The sequence below is a fragment of the Acinonyx jubatus genome, chromosome A2, assembly GCF_027475565.1.
Source record: "Acinonyx jubatus isolate Ajub_Pintada_27869175 chromosome A2, VMU_Ajub_asm_v1.0, whole genome shotgun sequence".
Classification (NCBI taxonomy): Eukaryota; Metazoa; Chordata; class Mammalia; order Carnivora; family Felidae; genus Acinonyx; species Acinonyx jubatus.
The window spans coordinates 25,750,415-25,772,818 of NC_069383.1; the positions used below are offsets into that span (position 1 = coordinate 25,750,415).

Sequence of the window (22,404 nt, forward strand, 5' to 3'; positions counted from 1 at the left end):
AAAATTCACCAAAAACTGCATATTGTAGAACTCTGAGTTATCAATGGACTGAATGCATATAATGTATAGTTCTTTTGAAGTAAGATAAAGTTTATAAAGAATTTCTTATTGGCCTTGTGTAAATACATTGATAAATACAAACTAGTGTTCAAAAGGGTTGCAAAATCAACAGTAAATAAATAGTCCGTAAGCATATATTTGCAAAGAGCTACTCAAGTATTATGTTCCTAAATTAAAAAAAACCTGATAGTTTTAAATTTTTATTTTCTAATTCATTAAGATAATCCCTACTTCAAAGACAGGAGTAATTCTCTATGAGGGCAATTAACTTTACTCATTGTCATGTTCGAAGAGTCATGCAAACCCCACTACAATCATATTTCTATAAATTTGTCTGGTCAACAAGGGATATGGCTTACTCGTTCACTTCATCCACTTCCTCAGTGGCAAGAGGGAGCTACTAAAAGGTGGTCTCATTTATATCCTTTCATTAGTTATTCTCTTTGTTTTAATAAAACACACATATATACATTCATGTACCTGCAAAATGAAGGGCATATCTCCTTTGTTTAGTTTCTCCTTTGTTTAGTTTGTAAAAGCAATTTATACACAGTGTAGAAAATTTTAAAAATTTAGACCAAAAAACCCGAAAGAAAGAAATATTACCCATGACTCTATTGCTCATGAATAGTGAGGGCTAATGTTTTGGTTTCTTTCTAACTTTGGTCTTAGAGGTAAACGTCTTGAGATGGTAGCATAGATTCAGATCTGTCTCGACATATGTTATTCTTTAGATTATTGTTTCCCATGGCTATGCCATTATTTATGTATTCTTCTATTTTTGGTCATTGGGTTATGCCACTTACAAAAATTTTAATAATAATTACTAATTATCATCTTTGTAAATAAGTCTTTGTTCACATATATGATTTTGTTTATTTTGTTTTTTCTTATTGATACAGAATTTATTTGTCTTCCCTCTGTCAAACCCTGAGCCAGCCACGTTCCCCAGACTGCCTGGGGAGATATAGGAAAAGGAGCAAACAGGGCAGAGGAGACACTGGAAAAAGACCTATGGGAAGTAGAGAAAGCTCTGTCACATGGAGAAGAGGACGAGAAAGGCCACCACCATGCAAAAGAGTCCCATGGCCTCCGGGAGGGCAAAGCCCAGAATGGTGTAGGAGAAGAGCTGTTCAGGGAGGGGCTCCTGGCATAACCAATGATGAGGCTCCCAAATGCAGTCCCTGTCCCAGCCCTGGAGCCAGCCACGCCTACCGTGGCAGCCCCAGCCCCAATGCACTTGGCTGCTGTGCCCTGTCCCTTGAAATGGCGCTGGTCCGGAAGCTGCGGCTGGGAATACGTGAGGTCGGGGGTGTGGGACTGCCAAGCTGCCAAGGCTCCATCTGTCAGTGTCTCCAGTGGTTTTGGCGACACTGCAGACAGTGACTGGCTCAGCAGCTGAGAGGTGCTCCTGACCAAGAAGGGGCAGACTAACTTTGCACTAAGGGACTTTGGCAGGAGAGTTGCTCCCAGTGCAGAGAAGACAGAGGGGCAGGGGGCAGGAAGAGCAAAGGTGATTTTATTTTAAGCAGAATGTATTCCTAATGAGAAATTACTGTCTTGGAAACAACAGAGAATCAAGTTAATATTTTTCATTTTTTTTCCTGCTATTTTAAGTATTGACAGTAATAACTTTTCTTAGCAAGGAATGGATAGGTTTACCCTAGTTGATTATCAATTTTCTTTTATGTTTTCCCCTTGAATACAGTGGGTTTTGTTTTTGTTTTTTAGAATTTATGAAACTTTGCTCCTTTTCCTTTCTTAGAGCTATAGAATCACTGATCTGGTCAAAGGGATCCCAGCTGTGGCACTCACTAGCTCTGTGACCTTGGGCAAGTGTCCTAATACTCTGCACCTCATTTCTTCATCTGTGAAGTATGGATAAGCATTGTATCTCCTTCAGAGAGCTGTGAGAATTCCTATAAAGCGAAAATGCATGAGAAGTGCTTATAAAGAGCCTGGCATATAATAAACACTATTGTAAATATTTATTATTATCCTAGGTTTGGGGGAGCTCTCTCCCTACTAGTACTCTCTTTGGTTTTGTTCCAGTTAGTAAGGCTCACTTTCTCCACCCTGACTAGGGTTTTCTGAGTTCCCCACTGAATCATGATTTCCGCAGGATGACCTGATCTTTACCTCTAATTACCTCTTTGGCTTGGTTGTATTGTTTCAGTCTTACTGCCCCTGATCAACCCTTTGTGAAAGCCAGATGTTCCTAAATTCCTTATATTTAACAGAAAAGCTGAAGGCAGGAATACTTGAGGGAATATATTGGTACTGAATACCATTAACAGCCAACCATTGTATGATTTCAGTACTTTCAGAATGCTTTTTTATATAGTATACATAATCAACCCTGTTAGCTTATCAGGTCAGGAATAATTTTTCCTGTTTTACATACGAAAAAAAGACTCATAGAAGTTAATTTATTGGCTCGGAGTTATCGTAACCAGGGGTGGCAAAGTCACGCATTTTAACTTTGGCTTTCTGACTCTCTTCATAGGATGGCCTTTCAACTGCACCAAATTGAGTCTCCAGAATATATTAGTTAGGCTTTGCTAGTGACTGCTGCTGTAATAAACAACTCAAAAAAAAAAAAAAAAGCAACAGTGGTTTATTTGTCAGCTGCATTGCTTGTCAGAGATTTATAGTTGCACTGCTGAAGGACAGCCTCCATCTGGAATATAGATTCTCTTGGCAGAGAGAACAGCAGGAACCAACCACTCGATGCTTACAGCTTCCTCTGCTCAGGCATGATGTACATTGTATCTGCTCACAACTTATTGTTGAAAACATATCACATGATGAGCCTTGATAAAGATGAGATGGAGAAAGAAATCCTTCCCTGAGGAGTGGTTCAAAAATATGACAATAAGCAAAGATGTGTAATCATTATGGGGAAGAGTGGAGTAAATAGTTAAGGGCAATAATATCTAAAAGAAAATCATGAATTAAAAAGGACACAGAGGGAAGTCTATGCAATAGAAACAAAGTATAAATGTTAAAAAAAGAAGTAAGTTATAAAACTTGGACAAAGTTTACTGTGTGAGGGAAGATTTCACCATAATTCTGTAGCTTTTTTTTTAATTTTCAGAGATTGGCAATAGTTGTTTCCAGTGACAAGGAAGTTGGTTAGAGGCAGTGTCAGATGTGGACTAGCTGAGGGAAAGAGGTCAAAAGAGAGAGCTGTACATCAGGCACAGGTGCTAAGTTGCTGACTTTGGAATTTTAGACGATTAATTTGACGGTCCAACTTCCTTTTGGAAGTGCTGAGTTATATAGGTTTACTTTCCTGTAAACTCCCTCAGGTACTGAAACCTATATAAAGTGCCTGAAATGATTCTTCCTTGAAAATTTAATAGAAAACCTAGCTTGGTTCATTCTTTCCTAACCAAAGAGCAAGGTCACTGAACCTAGGAATAAATTTCATGGCTTGGGATTATATTGATAGACTAGACACTTTGTTAGAACATGGTAATGATGTTCTCAAGGTCGATCATTACAGTCCATCTGAGGATATTGTTAATTCATTTTTCTGACATAGCCATAGACAGTATCCTTCACTCAGCTCAGCCATCACACATTAGCCAGAGGGGCTGACTGACCATTTGGTCAGTACAAATCCACCACCTGCAGAGAAATAATGCAGAGTGATGCTCTGAGTACCCACTGTATTTCCCCCTCACATAACAATATGAAGCTGTTTCTGGCTTTCTGGCTGCTCTCCTCCATGTGGTCATTCAGGAATCCCTATTGATTCAGTTTTACAGTCTTACCGTCCTCCAGTACCTCTTTAGCATACACAGCGAAAAGGCGAAAGGGGAAAGGGCTGCGGAGAAAGTACCCATACCTCTTGGTTTCTCATTGTACATTCTATAAAAACACTTTTATGACATTTGTCCTTTATTTTCACGTTATATTGGTTGAAAACTAGTTAAAAGGTCACACTGTTTCTAGCCAGAGTTGCCCCTTCCTGATCAGGAACTTCCCAGAAACAATTCCATAAAATAGAAGGAGGAGCACATGTTTTGATACCTATGTTACCCCCATTATCCCAATTTAAACTATGTGTTTTTTCCCTCAAAATGTTTTCCTTGTCAAGCTACCATATTTATAACTTTGCACCTAAAGCTTCTTGGTAAGAGTAATAAAAGAAAAAAAAAAGGTACAGGACTGTTTTTTCTATAACATTAAAAGAGAGAGTACTGAGAGCCGTTTCCTCCATGGCAATTAAAGGTTTCACTCGGGTGTAGTTATTCCGAAGTCTGAAGCATCAATAGTTTGAACATATTTGGAAATCAGTCTATCAGATTTACCAATGGGATAATTTGTCCACGTAATTCTCCATGCCTGCTCTTAGGAACACAGTTTTAATAATAGCTTCCAGATGGTCCTCCAACTTAAAAATAGTTTGTTTCAAAATTCTGTTTATAGTTGACTTGTGGTCTTTGAGATATTATTTTATACACACAATGGTACATATGACAGTTGTCTTTATGCCATCCATAAAAGTTTATTTAATCTATCATCTAATAGGACCTTGGCAATGAAAACTACAGCAAATATTGTTGTTGGTAATTAACATAAAAACCTACACATGTAAAGTCATTTTCTGAATATAAAATATTTAATTAAAAATGTTGACACTATAATGTAGAAAACAGCTATTATAACTATGCATACTTTATTTGATGTTAGCTCGGTTTACTTTTTTATTATTTAGAAAAATACAAGTTGCAGTACTTTATTATTTAGGATAATCCAGGTATTTTCACACTTGGAAAAGTCCACATTCTATCACGGTGACGTATGATCAAAGTTAACAGCCTTGGTTTTAAAACACTTGGAACCAGTCATAATCAGTTTTATCGCAAAAGATCCCTGAACACATTTACATTAATCCTGGTACCTTAACAGGCTGTCTGGCAAGCCATTTCCTTACAGAAACATGCATTATGAGAAATGAGAAATGCCCATCCCTTCTGGATATTAGATACTTGTCCTACCTGGGCAACAGTGCTCACATCACTGAAGCCTGTGAACACAACTCTATATTTATTCTAAGTGAAAAATAGAGTGACTTAAAGAAAAATACAGGCTAATGTAAATAATCTCTTACCCAAAACCAATATATTAAGCCACAAGTGTTTTTTACAACTTTTATTCCAAGAAACCAAAAAGACTATTTAAGATTCTGGCTGTGATCATGAGTATGAGTGGCTAAGATGGATGGAGTAAAGGACAACATCATTGCAAAGGAGGAGGATGAGGAAAATAATCTAAGTAATATATCGGGGGATGGAACAGACATGTACATGGATGTGGAATTTATCCAAAATAACCGCATTGCTTGTAAGAGTAAGAGGATGAATGAATCAATGAAAGAGGGCAAATGATGGCAAGTATAGAAACAAGAAGAGAGAGGGTATACGGTTGAATGTTATGACAGTTAATAAGGCAAGATATTTGAGGGAAAGGATGAGTCTGTAATGATCCAGAAACAGCAAAGGGGAGTATGGAATGCCCTAACCTATTGTCTTCCCTGAGGGATATGGATCAAGGAAATAAAAACAACCATCACTTGAGAGACTGGAAGAGAAACAATATTTTTAGGAGGAGAGAAGTTTCAGTGAAGGCTGCAGGGTAGAGGCAGGGAGAAGAGACTAGGGCTATGGAGGAGTTTGTTGGAGAATGGCATTACAGAGCACTGTAAAGTTGGTTACAGGTGAGGGTAGGGTAAAGAGCTGAGTGAGTTTCAAGAAAGTTCCAGTATTCTGCTCGATGGTTCAGCAGAATATTTAATGTCAGAGCTCATCATTTTGGATGCTGACTGACAACTAGAAGAGTAATTTGGTGATTTTACTCTCAACAAAGCAACATAGGCCCCCAGGAGAAGACGCAGATGCCAGTGAGTCAGGCCATTCAGGACCTAAGCAGTGGTTCAGTTGATCTGTGTGGAGTCAAAATGAATCATCTGCATGCAGCGTATCAATGAAGCCAATTCTGGAACCATGCTTTCTGGAAGGGGAGAAATCTGAGATAAATTCTGGGTTCAGTATCCCAGGAGAGTTACATGCTTGAGATTTCTGATGGATTGATGGCTCTAGAATATGCTCTACAAATTTCATGGTTCTAGCTCATACTTCACAATCTCTTCTTCTAACTTACCTCATTTGCAGGACTATGCATAGGATAATATGAATGTCAAGAAATAGTCCTGGTGGCTGGTTGAAACTACTGTGGAAGGGACCTTGAGTTAGTTTCTAGAAACTTCATTCTAAGTATATGCCTCTGCTAAAGCTGGACAAGGTTTTTCAGCTTTAATGGGATTGTAGAACAACCAAGCTCTCTTTCACACCATAGAGTTTATGGAATAATCTGTAGGAAGAGGAACTTTTAACTGTGATAGAAAAGTGTAAGCCTTCTGAAAACATTCTCCACCTTTCACTGGTTGTTATTTGATAGCCACAACTTCTTTAGGCTGTGATTGCTGGGTGGGTCGATGTCTGAGACCCATTTGAAATAATTCTCTTTTCCTGAAAGCTGTCATCACTACAAATAACTGAGCTTCCAACATGAGGTACTTAGTGCCAATTTGTGTGCTCAGTACACAGTGAAGCAGATCACTGGTCTGATATTAGTAGCATGACTTCACCATGGCTAGGCATGAAGACTTGGGGAGGTCACCATATGTATTGGTAAAGTTCTGGTTTTCCTGAATGCTTCTGCCATTGCTGGCATTCAGGCAGATCCACGTGTCTGTGTCAGGCATGATAGGCAGTAATACAAAGTATAAAACAATATTAGATCTGAAGTATTTCCTCCATAGAAATCTGTCTAGGACACCTGGGTGGCTCCTTGTTAAGCATCTGACTTCTGCTCAGGTCATGATCTCATAGTTGGTGAGTTCAAGTCCTGCTTTGGGTAAGCTTGAGCCCTGCTTCGGGTGAGCTCATGCCCCACTCCGGATGAGTACAAGCCTTGCATCAGGTGAGCATGAGCCCTGGGTGAGCCCCACTTCTCTCTCTCTCTCTCTCTCTCTGCCATTCGTTCACTTGTGCCCTCTCTCTCGCTCTCAAAAAAGAAAAGAAAAAAAAAGAAAAGAAAAAAGAAAAGAAAAGAAAAGAAGAAAAGAAAAGAAAAGAAAAGAAAAGAAAAGAAAAAAAGAAAAGAAAAGAAAGGAAATCTGGCTACTTTGACATTCATCTGTGTCTTCTGGAGGCGTCAGTTCTAGGAACAAGATTTCCTTACACTGAAAGACACTCCTCTCTGGATTGTCCCAGAAATGGTGATATGATGAGGTCAGAACAAACAGAACATAGGCATTGGACATGTACATGACAAAAGTAGGCAAAAATATTGCTGGAGCAGAGAAGCCATCATCCCAGAGTTATGGAAGATGCCATTCATCAGAGCTTGGGACACAGGGAAGGTTTTGAGTCTTTGAGGCTAAGTCCCATATGGAGTCATAACCCTTTCAGAGAGGGCTATATTTATCCTTTCCCCAACTCACCTATCTTAAGGCTCATCTTAATAAAGCAGCCAATCTTAATATTCAGGCTCTTCATGGGGCGCCTGGGTGGCTCAGTCGGTTAAGCGTCCGACTTCAGCTCAGGTCAAGATCTCGCAGTCCGTGAGTTCGAGCCCCGTGTCGGGCTCTGGGCTGATGGCTCAGAGCCTGGATCCTGCTTCTGATTCTGTGTCTCCCTCTCTCTCTGCCCCTCCCCCATTCATACTCTGTCTCTCTCTGTCTCAAAAATAAATAAACGTTAAAAAAAATAAAAAAAATATTCAGGCTCTTCAGATCCAGTCCATGGATAAGGGGTGAGTGAAGATCCTGCTCTGCAACTGTAATTAGTCTCTTCAGCTCTCTGGAGAAGGGTGCTCATCACCATTTTCCTCCTTTCCAAAAAGCAGGGAGACACGATAGATTAGAAGAGGATATGGGATATCAGGAAAACTGTTTCTGCCACTACATTTCCTGAGAACTTGGATCTCTAATCTGAAAGGGACTGCACTTCCTAAATTCTTAGGCACTACCTATCACAAGATATGATTTGCCTCTCTCTCTGTTTTTATCCTATTTTTTCTTCCTTCCCCTATGTTCATCTGTTGTGGTTCTTAAATTCCACATATGAATGAATATGATATTTGCCTTTCTCTGACTGACTTATTTCACTTAGCATGATACACTCTAGTTCTATCCATGCCATTGCAAATGGCAAGATTCATTCTTTTTGATTGCCGAGTGGTATTCTACTTGGTGTGTGTGTGTGTGTGTGTGTGTGTGTGTGTATCACATCTTCTTTATCCATTCATCAGTTGATGGACATTTGGGCTCTTTCCATAATTTGGCTATTGTCAATAGTACTGCTATAAATATTAGGATGCATGTGCCCCTTCGAATCAGCACTCCTCTATCCAGATACCTAGTAGTGCAATGGCTGGGTTGGAGGGTAGTCTTATTTTTAATCTTTTGACGAACCTCCAGAGTGGCTGCATCAGTTTGCATTCCCACCAATAGTGCTGAAGTGTTCCTCTTTCCCTGTATCCTCACCAACATCTGTTGTTGCCTGAGTTGTTAATTTTAGCCATTCTGACAGGTGTGAGGTGGTATCTCACTGTAGTTTTGATTTGTATTTCTCTGATGAGTGATGTTGAACATCTTTTCATGTGTCTGTTAGCCATCTAGATGCCTCCTTTGGGAAAGTGTCTATTCATGTCTCCGTTTCTAATATATATTAAGTCTGCTTTAGCTGTATCTCACAACTTTTGATATGTTGCATTGTCATTATTATTCAGTGCAAAATATTTTCTAATTTTCAGCGTATGTTCTTCTTTGACCTACAAGTGATTTTGAAATGTGTTGTTTAATTTGCAATCATTTGGTGCTTTTCTTGTATCTTTTGTTATTTATCTCTACCCTAATTCTTCTTTTACCCTAATTCCATGTTAGTCAGATTAACATACTCTGTATCAAAACTTTAAAATTTGTTAAAAGACTACCCAGAATATGGTCCTGTGGTAAATTTCCTCTGTGCAATTTAATAGACTATCTTTTGTTAGTCTTTGAAAAATTCTTGACCATTATCTCTTTAAGTTTTTTTCTTTTTACCTACTATATCTCTCTTTTCTGGGACCCCAAATTCATCTACATTCAAATTTTGTTATCTTCTTTTATATATCTCTAATAATGTTTTCTGTATTTTAAAATTTTAATTATAACCTCTTTGCTTCAATATGGACATTTTCTACTGAGCTATCTTTCAGTTCACTAGTCATGTTCTCTACTGTATGTGACCCATTGTTAAACTCATCTATAAAATTCAATTATTACATTTTAAAGTCCCATCATTCTTTGACTCTTAAAATACATATGTATATATTTCAGTTTTTAAATATACATATTCCAGTTATGTGTTGTTTTCAATATATTTACGTTCAAGTTTTTGTAAACCTTTGTCTGAGAAGTTTAGTATCTAGATCACCTGTGGCATCATTACTACCTTCTGAGATTTTTTTCCCCCTTGGTTTTGGTCATTTCTTCCTGTATCCTGGCATGCCTGGTTGGTAATCTTTAAATGAATACCTGACTCTCTGTATTAAAAACAATGTAGATGTTACAGATTTCTTTTTCTTCCAGAGAAGCTTCAACTCTTTATTAGTCAGCAATTAAAATAGAGGCATTTCACCTTGTTATAATCTGGGACCAGGATAATTTGAGGCTACGTTTTGGTCTTTCTATGGGTTTGTCTATTTTTTATTTTTCTTTTATCCTGGAAGATATCTGCTCAGATATATTAGCTAAAAGTCCAGGATGCTCATGATTACCCATCCTAATTAATGGACTTGAATTCCAACTTTTATTTCCCTTGCACCATGATAAGGTTGCATAGTCTGTATAGCTTTTTAGCCTCTGAATCTGAATTATGTTTGATTTTTTTAGCCTGTTGGGGTTCAGCAAAGTCTCAAGAAAAAAAATCGGTGTAAAATGTCAGGTTCATCTCTCTGTGGTACCCTGGAGTCTTGGGTGCTCAAGTCTGGCTGCATTGGTAACCCTGAATTCCAGTTTTTGTCTCCCCAGCCCCATGAGACTGCTGAAAGGTCTTTCTAAAGATTTCTGCCCTCGAACACTCATACATTGAATCAGCACATTTCTTATGGATAAAAGCAGTGGAGAATTCCTGGCTCACATCAAGGTTTGTGGTGTTTTGTTTTTTTTTACTTCCTAGGATCTTGGCCCCTTGAGTCCTGGCTGCCTTGGTTCTTCTCTGATGCCTCCAAACATATTCTTTCTTATTTTTTTTAACTTTATGATTCTTTTATAGTTATTCTTAGTGAGTGGCTTGGTTTGATTATAGCTGCTCCTTCATAATCAGAATCAGAAGTCCTTCACCTATAGAAATTTTAATTTTAATGATAAAAATGTTAACTTTTATGATATTGATTTGATACTTTTTCTGGATACATTATTCTTTCAAAACTTTTCAAGGATAATTATTTTTACTTCTAAACTGTTCTTGTATTAACTCTATCGAATCTATTTCCTTGGGTGTTTATTATTCTGTTTGTGGAGCTTGATGCTTCTTTTTCATACTGTTGGTTCTCCGTAAAAATTTCTAATTCTTGTCTGTCTGTTCTTCTGTACAACTGATTCCCAGTTGTCTGACTACTGTGTTGTCCGTAGCCTGTGTCTGGTGGCTGTGAGATGGAGTGGTGTCTGTGCCAGAACAGTGGGTTGCAATTGTCTCCTGAAGGAAGGGAATCCTTGTCCCTTTTGGTGGTCGTGGTTCCAACAGCTACTTCTCTGCTCTGGCCACTGCAAACTCTTTAAAAAGATTAATTAATCCAGCTCTTTTGGTTCATATTTCCAGCTTGATGGTTCTGTTAAGTTCAACAAGATCTAATCATAAGAAAGAGCTCTTCTAGGATCAGCAGTGAAGCTTCTTATGAGGAAAGTAGCTGGCTGATAATAGCAGTCTTAAAAAAAAAAACAACACACCTCTAAATGTTCAGTTAGGTATTAAGTCAAGTGCTTTAATGGAGTTTCTTAATTTTTAAGAAATTTGACCCAACTCTATTAGAAAAAGGATGATTTTCTGATTTGATGTGGTGAAGATTCAAACCATATTATTCCTGCTCTTTCACATCTCTGTGTATTGATCGGAGCCATTGTGTGTGGTGAGGATATGGGCTTTCAAGTGAGACAAACCTCAGTTTAAGCCTCAGCTTTATCTTCATGAGTTGTGTGACTTTGATAATAGTATTTAAGTTCTCCAAAATAGACCCACTCTTGAATTAATAAAATTATTGTGAGGGAGTAATAGGCATAAAATATTTGGCATAATGCTGATATCTTATCCTCAACCACTAATAGCTATTGTGGTTATAATTGTTGTGTAGTTCCTAAATTAACCTGTTTAATCACCAGAAATCTTTGAAATGTTATTAGTATGTTTAAGCACAAACTAATTATAATGACAGAACTTTTAGAACTCTTTGAGTGATATTAATTCTCCACTTGTGTTAACATGCTAGGGCTCCCATAACAAAGTACCGTAGACTGGGGGGCTCAATATAAAGTTATTTTCTCATAGATCTGGAGACTAGAAGTCACAGATCAAAGTGTCAACAGTCCTGGTTTCTTCTGAGGCCTGTCGGGGGCTTTCAGATGGCCACCTTCTTTCCGTGTCCTCGGTTGCTCTTTTCCTCTGTGTACACACATCCCTGGTGTGATCTGTGTGTCCTTGTCTCTTCTTCTTATAAGGACACCAGTCAGATTGAATTAGGGTCCACCCTGAAGACCTCATTTTAACTTAATTACCTCTTTAAAGATTCCATCTCCAAATACAATCACTTAAGGTTAGGAATTTGACAAATGAATTTTGGGGAGGACACAATTCAGCCATAACACCATTCCTCTTGGTTCTTAGTTACTACATTAATATCACTAGGAAAAAACAATAGTATTTCTATAATATCTTATGTCTTCACAAAAGTTCCTGCACTGAGGTACTGATTTAATTCTTTTGGCTTTATAAAAGGTTATATGGGAAGTATCTAGTTGAACCAAGATTTAGCACCTTTTACAAAATTATAGTTGAACCACTTCCATACTGTTACCAAATTTCCTTCAGTAATGCAACCTAAATAATAAATTTCTCCTATAATTTAAATTCCAGCAAAGGATTAACATATATGTGTGTGTGTGTGTGTGTGTGTGTGTGTCTGTGTGTGTGTGTGTGATTATATAGTTCATAGATAAAGTTTGTTCTTGCAGTAATTGTTTCCTGTCCCTTCTTTCTAAAGAGTTTTAAACTGTTGTTTATTTGTTAATATTATATTTATTATATTTGTATTTGTTCAAATAGATACTGTTCAAATCATTATAATTAAAGGTATCTCCCTTACTCTTACTCTCAGTTCTGATCATGCTGTTGCAAAATGATAAAAGGCTAAACGATAAAAGGCAGCATGAAAACAGGAGTCCATGGAGGGAAATATAGAGAAAAATCCCTGTAAAAGAGAAGCCAATAAACACACAACAAGTAGATGCCTCATATTCATTTGCATATATCACAGTAGAAAATGCAACATCATTGTTTGAGAAATTATTTTTATTATGTTTCTATGAATAATACTATGTAGAATAATTGAAAATTAAAGACTACATTTTATTTAATAACACTCTACTTGAAAACATCTACGTTATAACATGTCTATCAGACTTTAATAAAGAATAAATTACTGTATTTACTAACCCAATATTAAATATCATATATATTTAATTATAAACACTCATTATAAATCCAATATCTGTTCTTCCTCTTTAGAGGATCATGAGTTTCCTTCCACTTGTCCTTTTCTACCCTTGGCAGAGCTAATCTATTACTTATTGGTTGACGCTTTATTATTCTGTGCATCTCGTTCCCACCATTCCCAATAAGTCCAAGGTTAAGGATTCAGACCTCACGTGTGAACCAACTCAGTTCTGCATCCAGAGGCTTTGCCCTTTGATTTGACTCGTGATTTTAACATGTGTCAGGACCAAAAGGGGATGTGATGAGAGACTACAAATGGGTCAGAGCAAACCCATGTTCCTTTCCTCTGATGAAAACACAGGGTAATGTCTCTGACTTGTGGGTGGGTCAGCAACACTGATTTCTACCTGACAGAAGAAGCACAAAACTCAGGATGGTGCTTTTTCTCAGAATGAAGCTAGACTATGAGTCTTTGAATGTGCTGACCCTAGAGTTTACTACAAGCATAGGCATATTTCCATATGAATAGGTATTTTATGCCTGTATCTTGTGTGTGTACATGTGTGTGTTCTTTATTTAAAAGGTTAAAAATTGTGAAGCTAATTTTGAGAGAGCAGTACTGTTAAATCTTACTGTGTGAGGAATGGAGGAGGATGAATGGAGGACAGGGTCAAGGTTAAGTTATGACAATAATAGGTATAGCTTATTGATACTATATGCTGGATGTTGTGCCAATATTTTATATCCATTGTCTCCTATAAGTTAGGTCTATGGAAGCTTATAAATCCTGGGAGTGAATTACCCTCAGTTATAATGTTTTACATGGGAGAGGGATCCAGAGCTGAATCCAGAGTTCTCATATTCCCAGATGTAGACCACTGACTTTTAATTTATATTGTCTGTTGTTGAGAACAATATTGTCATACTTATAGTTTAAAAGAACCATCCAAGAGTTGCCGTCCCAGCCTAGATGTTGATTTGAGAGGGGATGGAACCCTCAAATTTTCCATTTTCCAGATTTCAAATCTGATTTACTGATCCCTTCTTGAAACTACATTAGTTGTTTCCTTTAACTGCCAAAATCAAGAGTAAGAATATGCAAACGTATGCCAACCAAGTGTTCTTGGTATTGAGTTTATACAGTGAACAAAATGGGTAAAAATCCTTGTACTCATGTAATTTTTGTTCTAATTAAGGGAAACAGACAATACATAAATTAAATTAGTAAAATATAGAGACTTTTGTGCTAGAAAATGTTAGATTCTGAAAAGTAAAATAAAGCTGGGGATTTCTGGTGGAGGGTGGGAGTTATAGTATTTACCAGTGTTTAGAAAACTTGTCACTGGAAAGAACAGTTCAGGAAAGACCTAAAGTAAATGAAAGAGCAAGTCTTCAAATATAAAAACCCCAAAGCAGAAAAATGGTTGGTATGTTCCAGGATCAGCCAGGAGGCCAGAATGGTGGGAAGAGAATGCATGAGGGAAAAAGTAAAGCCAGGTCTGTTCAGAGGAACTTGTAGGCCATTGTAGGCACACCATCAATGGGAAGTCATCATGAAGTTTTGAGAGTAGGGTGACTTAACCTGACTTGTGAATAATGGGATTATTCTGTCTGCTGTGTTAAGATCAATCCAATGATCAGATGGAAGAGAGCAAGAGAATAAGAGAAGTCAACAGGACAGCTCTAGTGATAATCCAAATAAGACATGGGTTTGGCTAGGACCAATGGAGTTGCAGTGGGAGTAACAGAAAATGACCTTTCTGAACAAATTTTGAAAATGGAATCAATAGAATTCTTCATAGGTAGAGTAAGAGTGTATAAGACGAGTCAGGAACAATTTCAAGGGCTTTGTCCCTTGGAAAATTCATGATGGAATCCCCTGGATTAATTCATGACCCAAAAAGCAGGTTTAGGATGGGTTCGGATGCTTGTTAGTTTTATGTATACATCAGATATCCAAGGGGAGGACCCAGAAGGCAACTAGATTTCCTGAGAGAATCCTGGAATTCATCAGTACGTAAGTGGTTTGTTAAGGCAGAGCTACCTATGTTACTTGTAGGACCTGGTGAAATTTGAAAATGCAGGTCTACTTGTTCAAAGATTATTAAGAATTTCAAAACAGTGACAGCAGAGCATGAAATCAAGTATGAAGGGACTTCTGAGTGAAGGGGCTTGCATGCAGGTGGTACAGTCAGGAAGCCAGTCCTGGTTTAAGGCCATAATGCCAAATATGATGATCAATAGAGCAATGTGGAGAGAGACAGAAAGAGATACCTAAGGACTGAGGTCTGGGGTGTCAATATAAAAATGACACAGACGAGAAAGATCCCTCAGAATTGGCTGAATAGAAGAAACCAGCAAGGTATTTGAACTAAACAGAACAGAAACAATGGTAAAATGTTTGATAGAGGCTGGTGATCATTTACCAGCATCCAAGCTCGGCCAGAAGAGTTGAATTCTTGTCTCTGGCACTTGCTGTGCCCGGTTGCCAGGGCAGTGTTATTAGTGTTTGGATGTTGCATGGATTGGTTGATTTAGGGTTTTTACCACCACAAGGCAAACTTTTACAAAATTCTTTGTAAATTTGCCTGTTTAAATTTTTTTTTAAATATTTTTAAGTTTATTTATTATTTGAGAGAGAGAGAGAGAGAGAATGAGAATGAGCCAGGGAGGGTTTGGGAGAGGAAGACAGAATCACGAGCAGGCTCCATCCTATTAGTGCAGAGCCCCACATGGGGCTCAATCTCACAAACTGTGAGATCATGACCTGAGCCGAGATCAAGAGGACACTTAACCGACTGAACTACCCAGGTGCCCCTAAAAATTCTTTTTAAGTAACTTTCAGTAATGAGACTTTGAGATCCATTGACTGAAGCCTTGCTTTTCAGCAGAAGAAAATCCATTTTTTAAAAATGTTTATTTATTTTTTGAGAGAGAGAGAGTGTGGGGGAGGGACAGAAAGACAGGGAGAAAGAGAATCCCAAGCAGGCTCTGTACTGTCAGCACAGAGCCAGACGCAGGGCTCGGAACATGACCTAATAAGCTGAAATCAAGAGTTGGACACTTAAATGACTGAACCACCCAGGTGCCACCAGAAAATCCATTTCTGGATTCAGGTGCACTCTGGAGGGGGCGAGTGGATGAAGGAGAAGATAACAAAAGCAGAGAAAGGCAGGTTTTTAGTGTTAACATATCTTCCTAACTGGTCAGACTGTGTACAAAGCAGCCAAGTAGAATCTGGCCGACTGTAGCAAAAAGTGAAATTAAACCATCCCAAGGCAGAAATATTCAGGAATAAATAATGAATTTGTTTCTTATCACATGGCACAAACTTGCCTTGGGTTTTAGGTCACCTTAGTTGCTAAGGGGTTCAAAACATACCAGGTGGGATATCTGAGTCTATGGAGTTCTGTGTGCAGGCAGAAGACTGACCTTTTTCTTGAAGTAATATAATTCCCTCCCTCCTCAATTTTTCCTGGGGTTGCTAATAATTCCAGGCCATGACCTACATTCAGTAGACACTGCATGTGCACAAATGACCCCTTTAGAGAATGAAGAGTTACTATACTAGGTCCCAGAAAAAGGTGTCATGTTACTGTGCCCCATTTTACCAGTTCTCCCTGGCTTATCCTGAGATCATTTAAATCTGCTTCAGTTCATCTGACTCTTTCAGGTTCAAAATGTCCATGGGGTGTGGAGGCAGAGGAAATGACAGGCTATCAGTGGATGTAACAGAAAGACACTCCCTTTCCTCCAGGTATTAATATTTTGGAGTGACAGGGGGCAGAAGGTGGGGCATAGAAAAAAGTTGGAAAAAAGAAGGCTACATTAACATATCCCATACCATTGTCAGCATCTCTCAATGGATTTATGTTGGTTATAGAAAGTTAACATTGTTCCCTTCTGCTTTCTGGCGAGCTGTAACTTTGATACAGGGAGACAGTGTGTTATTCTAAGACTGTAGCACAGACAGTGAATATGGCCTTGGCATCAGCAAATAGAGTTGACTTTTGGGCAAAATTTTATTCTGCCTGCTTTGAAGTAAGATTACAAAAGCCTTTTCCTTGACATTATATAGTTAAAGCATAGCTGTCAACTATTCACTAAACAAAACTGCTTTGGATAACTGACTCACAGGCCCCTCTCTTATCCTGTATACCTGGAAGGATGCTTTGTCAATGTCCTATTAGATTCAAAGTTGTAGGGTAAATGATCTTTGTTCAGCTGCTGCTATTTTGCACCTTTGAGACATTTTGTAAAGATTATGTCGTTCCACACTGTAACCCTTCTATGAGAAAAGTATCATTCCCACCCCCCCCCAACTTCATAGGTAAGAAATTAAAGGTCAGAGAGGAAAATAAGATCACACAGCTGTCCAATTGTCAGGGAAGTTATATTAGAGTTTGGATGGTCACCTGGCCGACTGACTTGCAGCTTTTCCCACCCACAAGGCAACTCCAGAGTTTTCTGTAAATGTCTTTATCTTAAAAACAAGGACAAAAACTGTAAGTGGTGGTCTTCCTTTCTTACATGGCTCAGATAATTAGAATTTTCTATAGCTATACAAAACTCTAGAAGTTTTTTGGAATCAAATGCTCATTTCCAATATTATAATCTAATTTCTCCATTGCTTCTTAAATATGGTAGATATTTGGAATCCAATAACCCATGATGTTGAAGATCGAGTTTCTCTAGAATGAGAGCAGGTGGCATTTTTATTTCTTTGTGTGTTTTGCTGTTGTTGCTTTGGGTTATGTATATTTGATGTTTTCATTTCATTAAATACTCAAAGATGAAGTTCAAAAACAGTTTACTCACAGTGCAATGAGCTGTAACAAATGGTAGGCCACTGTAAGGTTGTGGATTTTAGAGTACAGTTTTGTATAGATGCTTTTTCTGTAGTAAACTCACATTAAAATTTTTCAGAAGCTGTTTTAAGAGAGAACATAAGTAAGATCAGCATTCTGGTGTAATTTCAAAGCACAGTGTCTGATAGAGAGCTTGGACACAAAGAATTTTGGTTTGCTAAAAGGATAGACCGCAGTAATATATTCAGTATGGAAACTAACATCCAGAATCTTCTTCCCGACTAATATTTAGCAAGATTAAATTTATTCTGTATTATAGAAATCATTCTGAATAAAGGAAGAAAATTACCATTTATATGTATGGTAGCAGAGAAAATTTACAACGCTTTCAATATAGAAAGGTATTTATGTATTATTTAGGCTAGTAGTATACATTTTAGTAAGACCAACATAGTAAGACATGTTAAAAGAATCCAGCTTATCAGTGTGAGTATTCTCATCATTTCATGTCTGTTTGACCTCTAGGGTTTTTTTGTTGGTTTCTTGTTTATTTTTTTAAGCTAAATTGAGTTGGCAGGGTCCAACTGGCACAAAACTTGATGGTTACCTATTTAAGTGGCTTTGGGATATTTATGTCTGTGGTTTGCATTTGGCGATATAGTTTCCCTATTTTTATGTCCTCTCTCTATAAGGCTATAGATTTTCTGTATAGGCTTTTTGAAGCAATGCTAACTGGAGAATAAGTAGAAATTTAGAGAGGATTAACCAACATTTTGAAGTTTAAAAGTATTGAAAATGATAAGTTGCTTAAAAGTAGGTGGCAAAGCACTGCTTTGGATTCTATGTCTCCCTCTCTCTCTGCCCCTTCCCTGCTTGTGCTCTGTCTCTCTGTGTCGCTCAAAAATAAATTAAAAAAAAAAAAGTAGGTGGCAAAGCATAGGGAGATTTATGAGGTTTGAAGGCAAATATCCACATTTTATTAGGACCTTCTTGATTGTAGTAGATCTTTGGGATCTCAAATTTAACATGGGATTTCACTTATTGGCAAGAGAGGTCATGAAGTATAGTAATTTATCACTTTTTTGAAAAATGTATTTGAATCACGTCTCTATTGAGGCTGATGTGTATGAGCCCAACCTAGAATCTGGATTCATCCCATCACTCTGAGTTTTTTACTTAAAAGGTCTTCAACCATGGGTTGTAGCCATGGCTGATGTCCATTTGATGGAGTGGGAAAATTTGGAAGGCATATTCTGTATGATTTGTGTAAATCAGATCTTGTATAAACCTGATCTTCTTAATCAGGTTATATACCTAAGAACAATGAGAAGTTTCTCAGGAACTTTTGTGTGTAGAATCTTGTATAATTTCTTAGAGGTTTATAAGGGGAAAAATGTAGGCTACAGTCTCTAAGGAAGTTTATACCCTAGTTATGCATTTCATATAATTTCCTACAAAGTTCACATAAATCACATAGTTATAATTACGTAGTTACGCATTAGTAAGTGTTCCATTTTATTCATTTTTCAATGCACTAATGCTTTGAAGTAAAATAAGCAAATATTATAGGGGCGCCCGGGTGGCTCAGTTGGTTAAGCGTCCAACTTCAGCTCAGGTCATGATCTCACAGTCCGTGGGTTTGGACCTGGAAGCCTGGAGCCTGTTTCAGATTCTGTCTCCCTTTCTCTCTGCCCCTCCCCCACTCACACTGTCTGTCTCTCTCCCTCTCCCTCTCTCTCTGTCAAAAATAAACATTAAAAACATTTTTTTAAAGAAAAGGAAGAAAAAATTATAACATTACAATTAAGATTTGTCATGGAGGACTTCTTGGAGGAAGTCAACTTTGAAACAAACCCATCTATATCCCCTTGTTCAAGGGTATTCCATACTCACAATGAGATCTTAGGCAAAGGACAACCTTAGTGGTAGATGGATTGAACAGTAAACTCAGTAAGCTGCATGGTGTGATTTCACACACAGGGATAGTCTCTTAGTACTGGTGCCTAAGTTCTCCTCATAGTTTGGACAGTTCTTTACCTCACAGCTTTGTCATCTGTTGAGAGAAGTACTGATTCAGCCACTTGCCTTTGAAGGCAAATGTTTTTTGATCTTTTATTTAAAAGGACACAATTACTTTGGCTCCTGGGGATTGCCTGATATACAATGACAACTTTACATTTTCAGAGGCATTTTTAGAGTGAACAGATATTAATGAGGATCATATATATGAAAAAGGGGCCCTCTAAGAGCCTCTTTGTGGCTTCAGTATTCCAAGTTATTTGGGGGAAATTCTATTTTGAGCTCAGGACATGAAAACCGGAAGTAGATGAAAGGGTTTTATTTTTAAAGATGTGATATATACCTACAGTGGAATATTATTCATTCTTTAAAAAGAAGGAAATCCTGCCATTTGCATCAATGTGGATGAATCTAGAGGACATAATACTACATGAAATTAGCCAGACACAGAAAGACAAATACTAACGGTCCACTTATATAGAATCTTAAATAGTCAGATGCATCAAGGCAGAGGATGGAACAGTGGTTGCCAGGCAGAGGGGAAGGGGAGAGATGTTGGTCAAAACACACACAGTTTCAGTTATGCAAGATGAGTAAGTTCTGGGCATCTAATAGGCAACATGGCAACTATAGTTTACAGTACTGCAGTATGCACTTGAAATTCACTAAGAGGGTAGATCCTACCCTCACCACAAAAACTTAGAAAGAAAGAATGAAAGAAAAAAAATCATAACTTAGTGAGGTGATGGATATGTTAATTACTTGATTGCGAAGATCATTTCACAGTATATATGTTTATCAAAACATCAAGTTGTACACCCTACATACACAGTTTCTGTTTTTCAGTTATAACTCAGTAATCCTGAGATATAAAAAAACAAAGATTAAAATACTATTATGTCTGTTTTCATACCGTAATGAAAAAACCAAAAGCAATGATGTTAGTTTTGGATTTTTCAGCTTGTTGACCTCTAGATCATAGGAAGAAGAATCTACCAGAATACCAGAGCACTTAATTTCACTGGAATAAGTATAAAGAATGAACATAGGAGAATTTTCAAAATGCAGGATGCTATCCCCAAAGGACATATTTAAATCTTGGAGGAAGGTGTCTTATGTATTTTGTAAGAGCACCCACGTTTATTTTGATATGATGCCATCATTGAGAAACGCTCCGGTATTGTACTTTAAGGGGGCTATTAAAAATCAGCCCTTAAGGCATGCTCATGATTTATCAGGTTTGATGGCTGGAATTAAGTCATGATGTGAAGATGCAAATGCTAGCATTATTCAAGCACTGGTGGACAACAGTGATGTTCTGGAATATTCTACTCCCACTCACTTCCACCATAACTTTCTAGGTTAAGTTTGTTGTTAAAAGAATTACACTTGACCCCTTGGCCCTATAATAACCTCTCTGAAGAAGGGATGTGTAGCATAAAATGTTAATCTTTGGCCAGAATGGCTTTGTTCCCTTTCTTATATATGTTTAATTATAATCTAATAAGGCAGCTAAACTTCATCAGCTTGTTTGTTTTAAAGAATTAGGCTTCATAAACAATACTTGCAGGGAGGCGGATAATGAATTGTTTGAGTATTATTAAGAGCAATTTCTATAAGTACCTTCTAGAGTACCCTGACCAGAGAAGCTGGAATAATTATAGAAGATGGTTGTGCTATTTGCTTTATCTTTTATCAGGCTTACCGACATTGATTCTTTCTGTTTTTCCTCCCCTCAGATGTACATCCAGACAACAACACTTACTGTCTCCATGAGTTTAAGTGCTTCAGTGTCTCTGGGCATGCTGTATATGCCCAAGGTTTATATTATAATTTTTCATCCAGAGCAGAATGTTCAAAAACGCAAGAGGAGCTTCAAGGCTGTGGTGACAGCTGCCACCATGCAAAGCAAACTGATCCAAAAAGGAAATGACAGACCAAATGGAGAAGTGAAAAGCGAACTCTGTGAGAGTCTTGAAACCAACAGTAAGTCATCCGTAGACTTTCCGATGGTCAAGAGCGGGAGCACTTCCTAATAGATGTACGTTGAACATCTTCTTCTTCTAGTCTTGGGGACTGTGCTGCAAGGTTCCAGGAGCATGATGGTACTTGCACACCATGAGACCACAACAGCAGTTAGAACCATTTGGTTAGAACCAAATGATTTTAAGGCGAGTGGCCCTTCTTCAGAGCATAACCATGCACACAAAATCTCTTTTTCAAAGCATGACACTCATGTCTCCCTTTTGAGGCATTACCAAGCATCTGAAGCCTAGAACTATCTTCCACTTATTGAATTACCTTTTAGTACTTATGAACTACCTTCCAGTCTTTGTTAGTTCAATATTGGTTGCTCTTTATGGGTTTATTGGTTGCTTAAAGATCTTACGCAAGTAAGTTATATGCTATGTAGGTATTTAGGGAAATGAAACAACTAGTGAGCCAGCATGTTAGGTTAAATTATAGTTAATACTTATTTTCCCCAAATGGCCCCTTCTTGGACATATTAAGATAATTAGAGCTCTTCTCTGAAAGCCTCATGACCCTGAAAATCCTTTCTGCAGCCACCATTCCACTTGTCCTTCCCTCACCTACCTTCCTCTTCTGTGTAATCACCCCTGAAGAAGCACATGGTAATGATACACCAGTACCAAGCTAACCCAGTAGAGTTTATCTGGTCCATCTTGGTATCTATGGAAGAGTAGCAAATAGGTTGAAGATCTGTATTATAAAATACCAGATAGCTGAGTATA

At 37.8% G+C, this 22,404-nt stretch overlaps 1 protein-coding gene and 1 pseudogene across 6 annotated transcripts in view; one reads left to right on the plus strand and one right to left on the minus strand.

The window, feature by feature from the left end:
- Positions 1-22,404, plus strand: part of GRM8 (glutamate metabotropic receptor 8) — a 758,955-nt gene that overhangs the window by 729,804 nt on the left and 6,747 nt on the right. For 5 of the 6 annotated variants that reach the window (XM_053218132.1, XM_027075396.2, XM_027075394.2 and 2 more), the window contains one exon: positions 21,391-21,637. In XM_053218132.1, coding sequence (XP_053074107.1) covers positions 21,391-21,637 — 247 coding nt within the window. Of the gene's footprint in view, positions 1-21,390; positions 21,693-22,404 lie in introns of all 6 variants that reach the window. The other variant, XM_027075397.2, reaches the window with a different exon arrangement.
- On the minus strand, positions 1,055-3,911 carry LOC128314659 (ATP synthase F(0) complex subunit C2, mitochondrial-like; annotated as a pseudogene).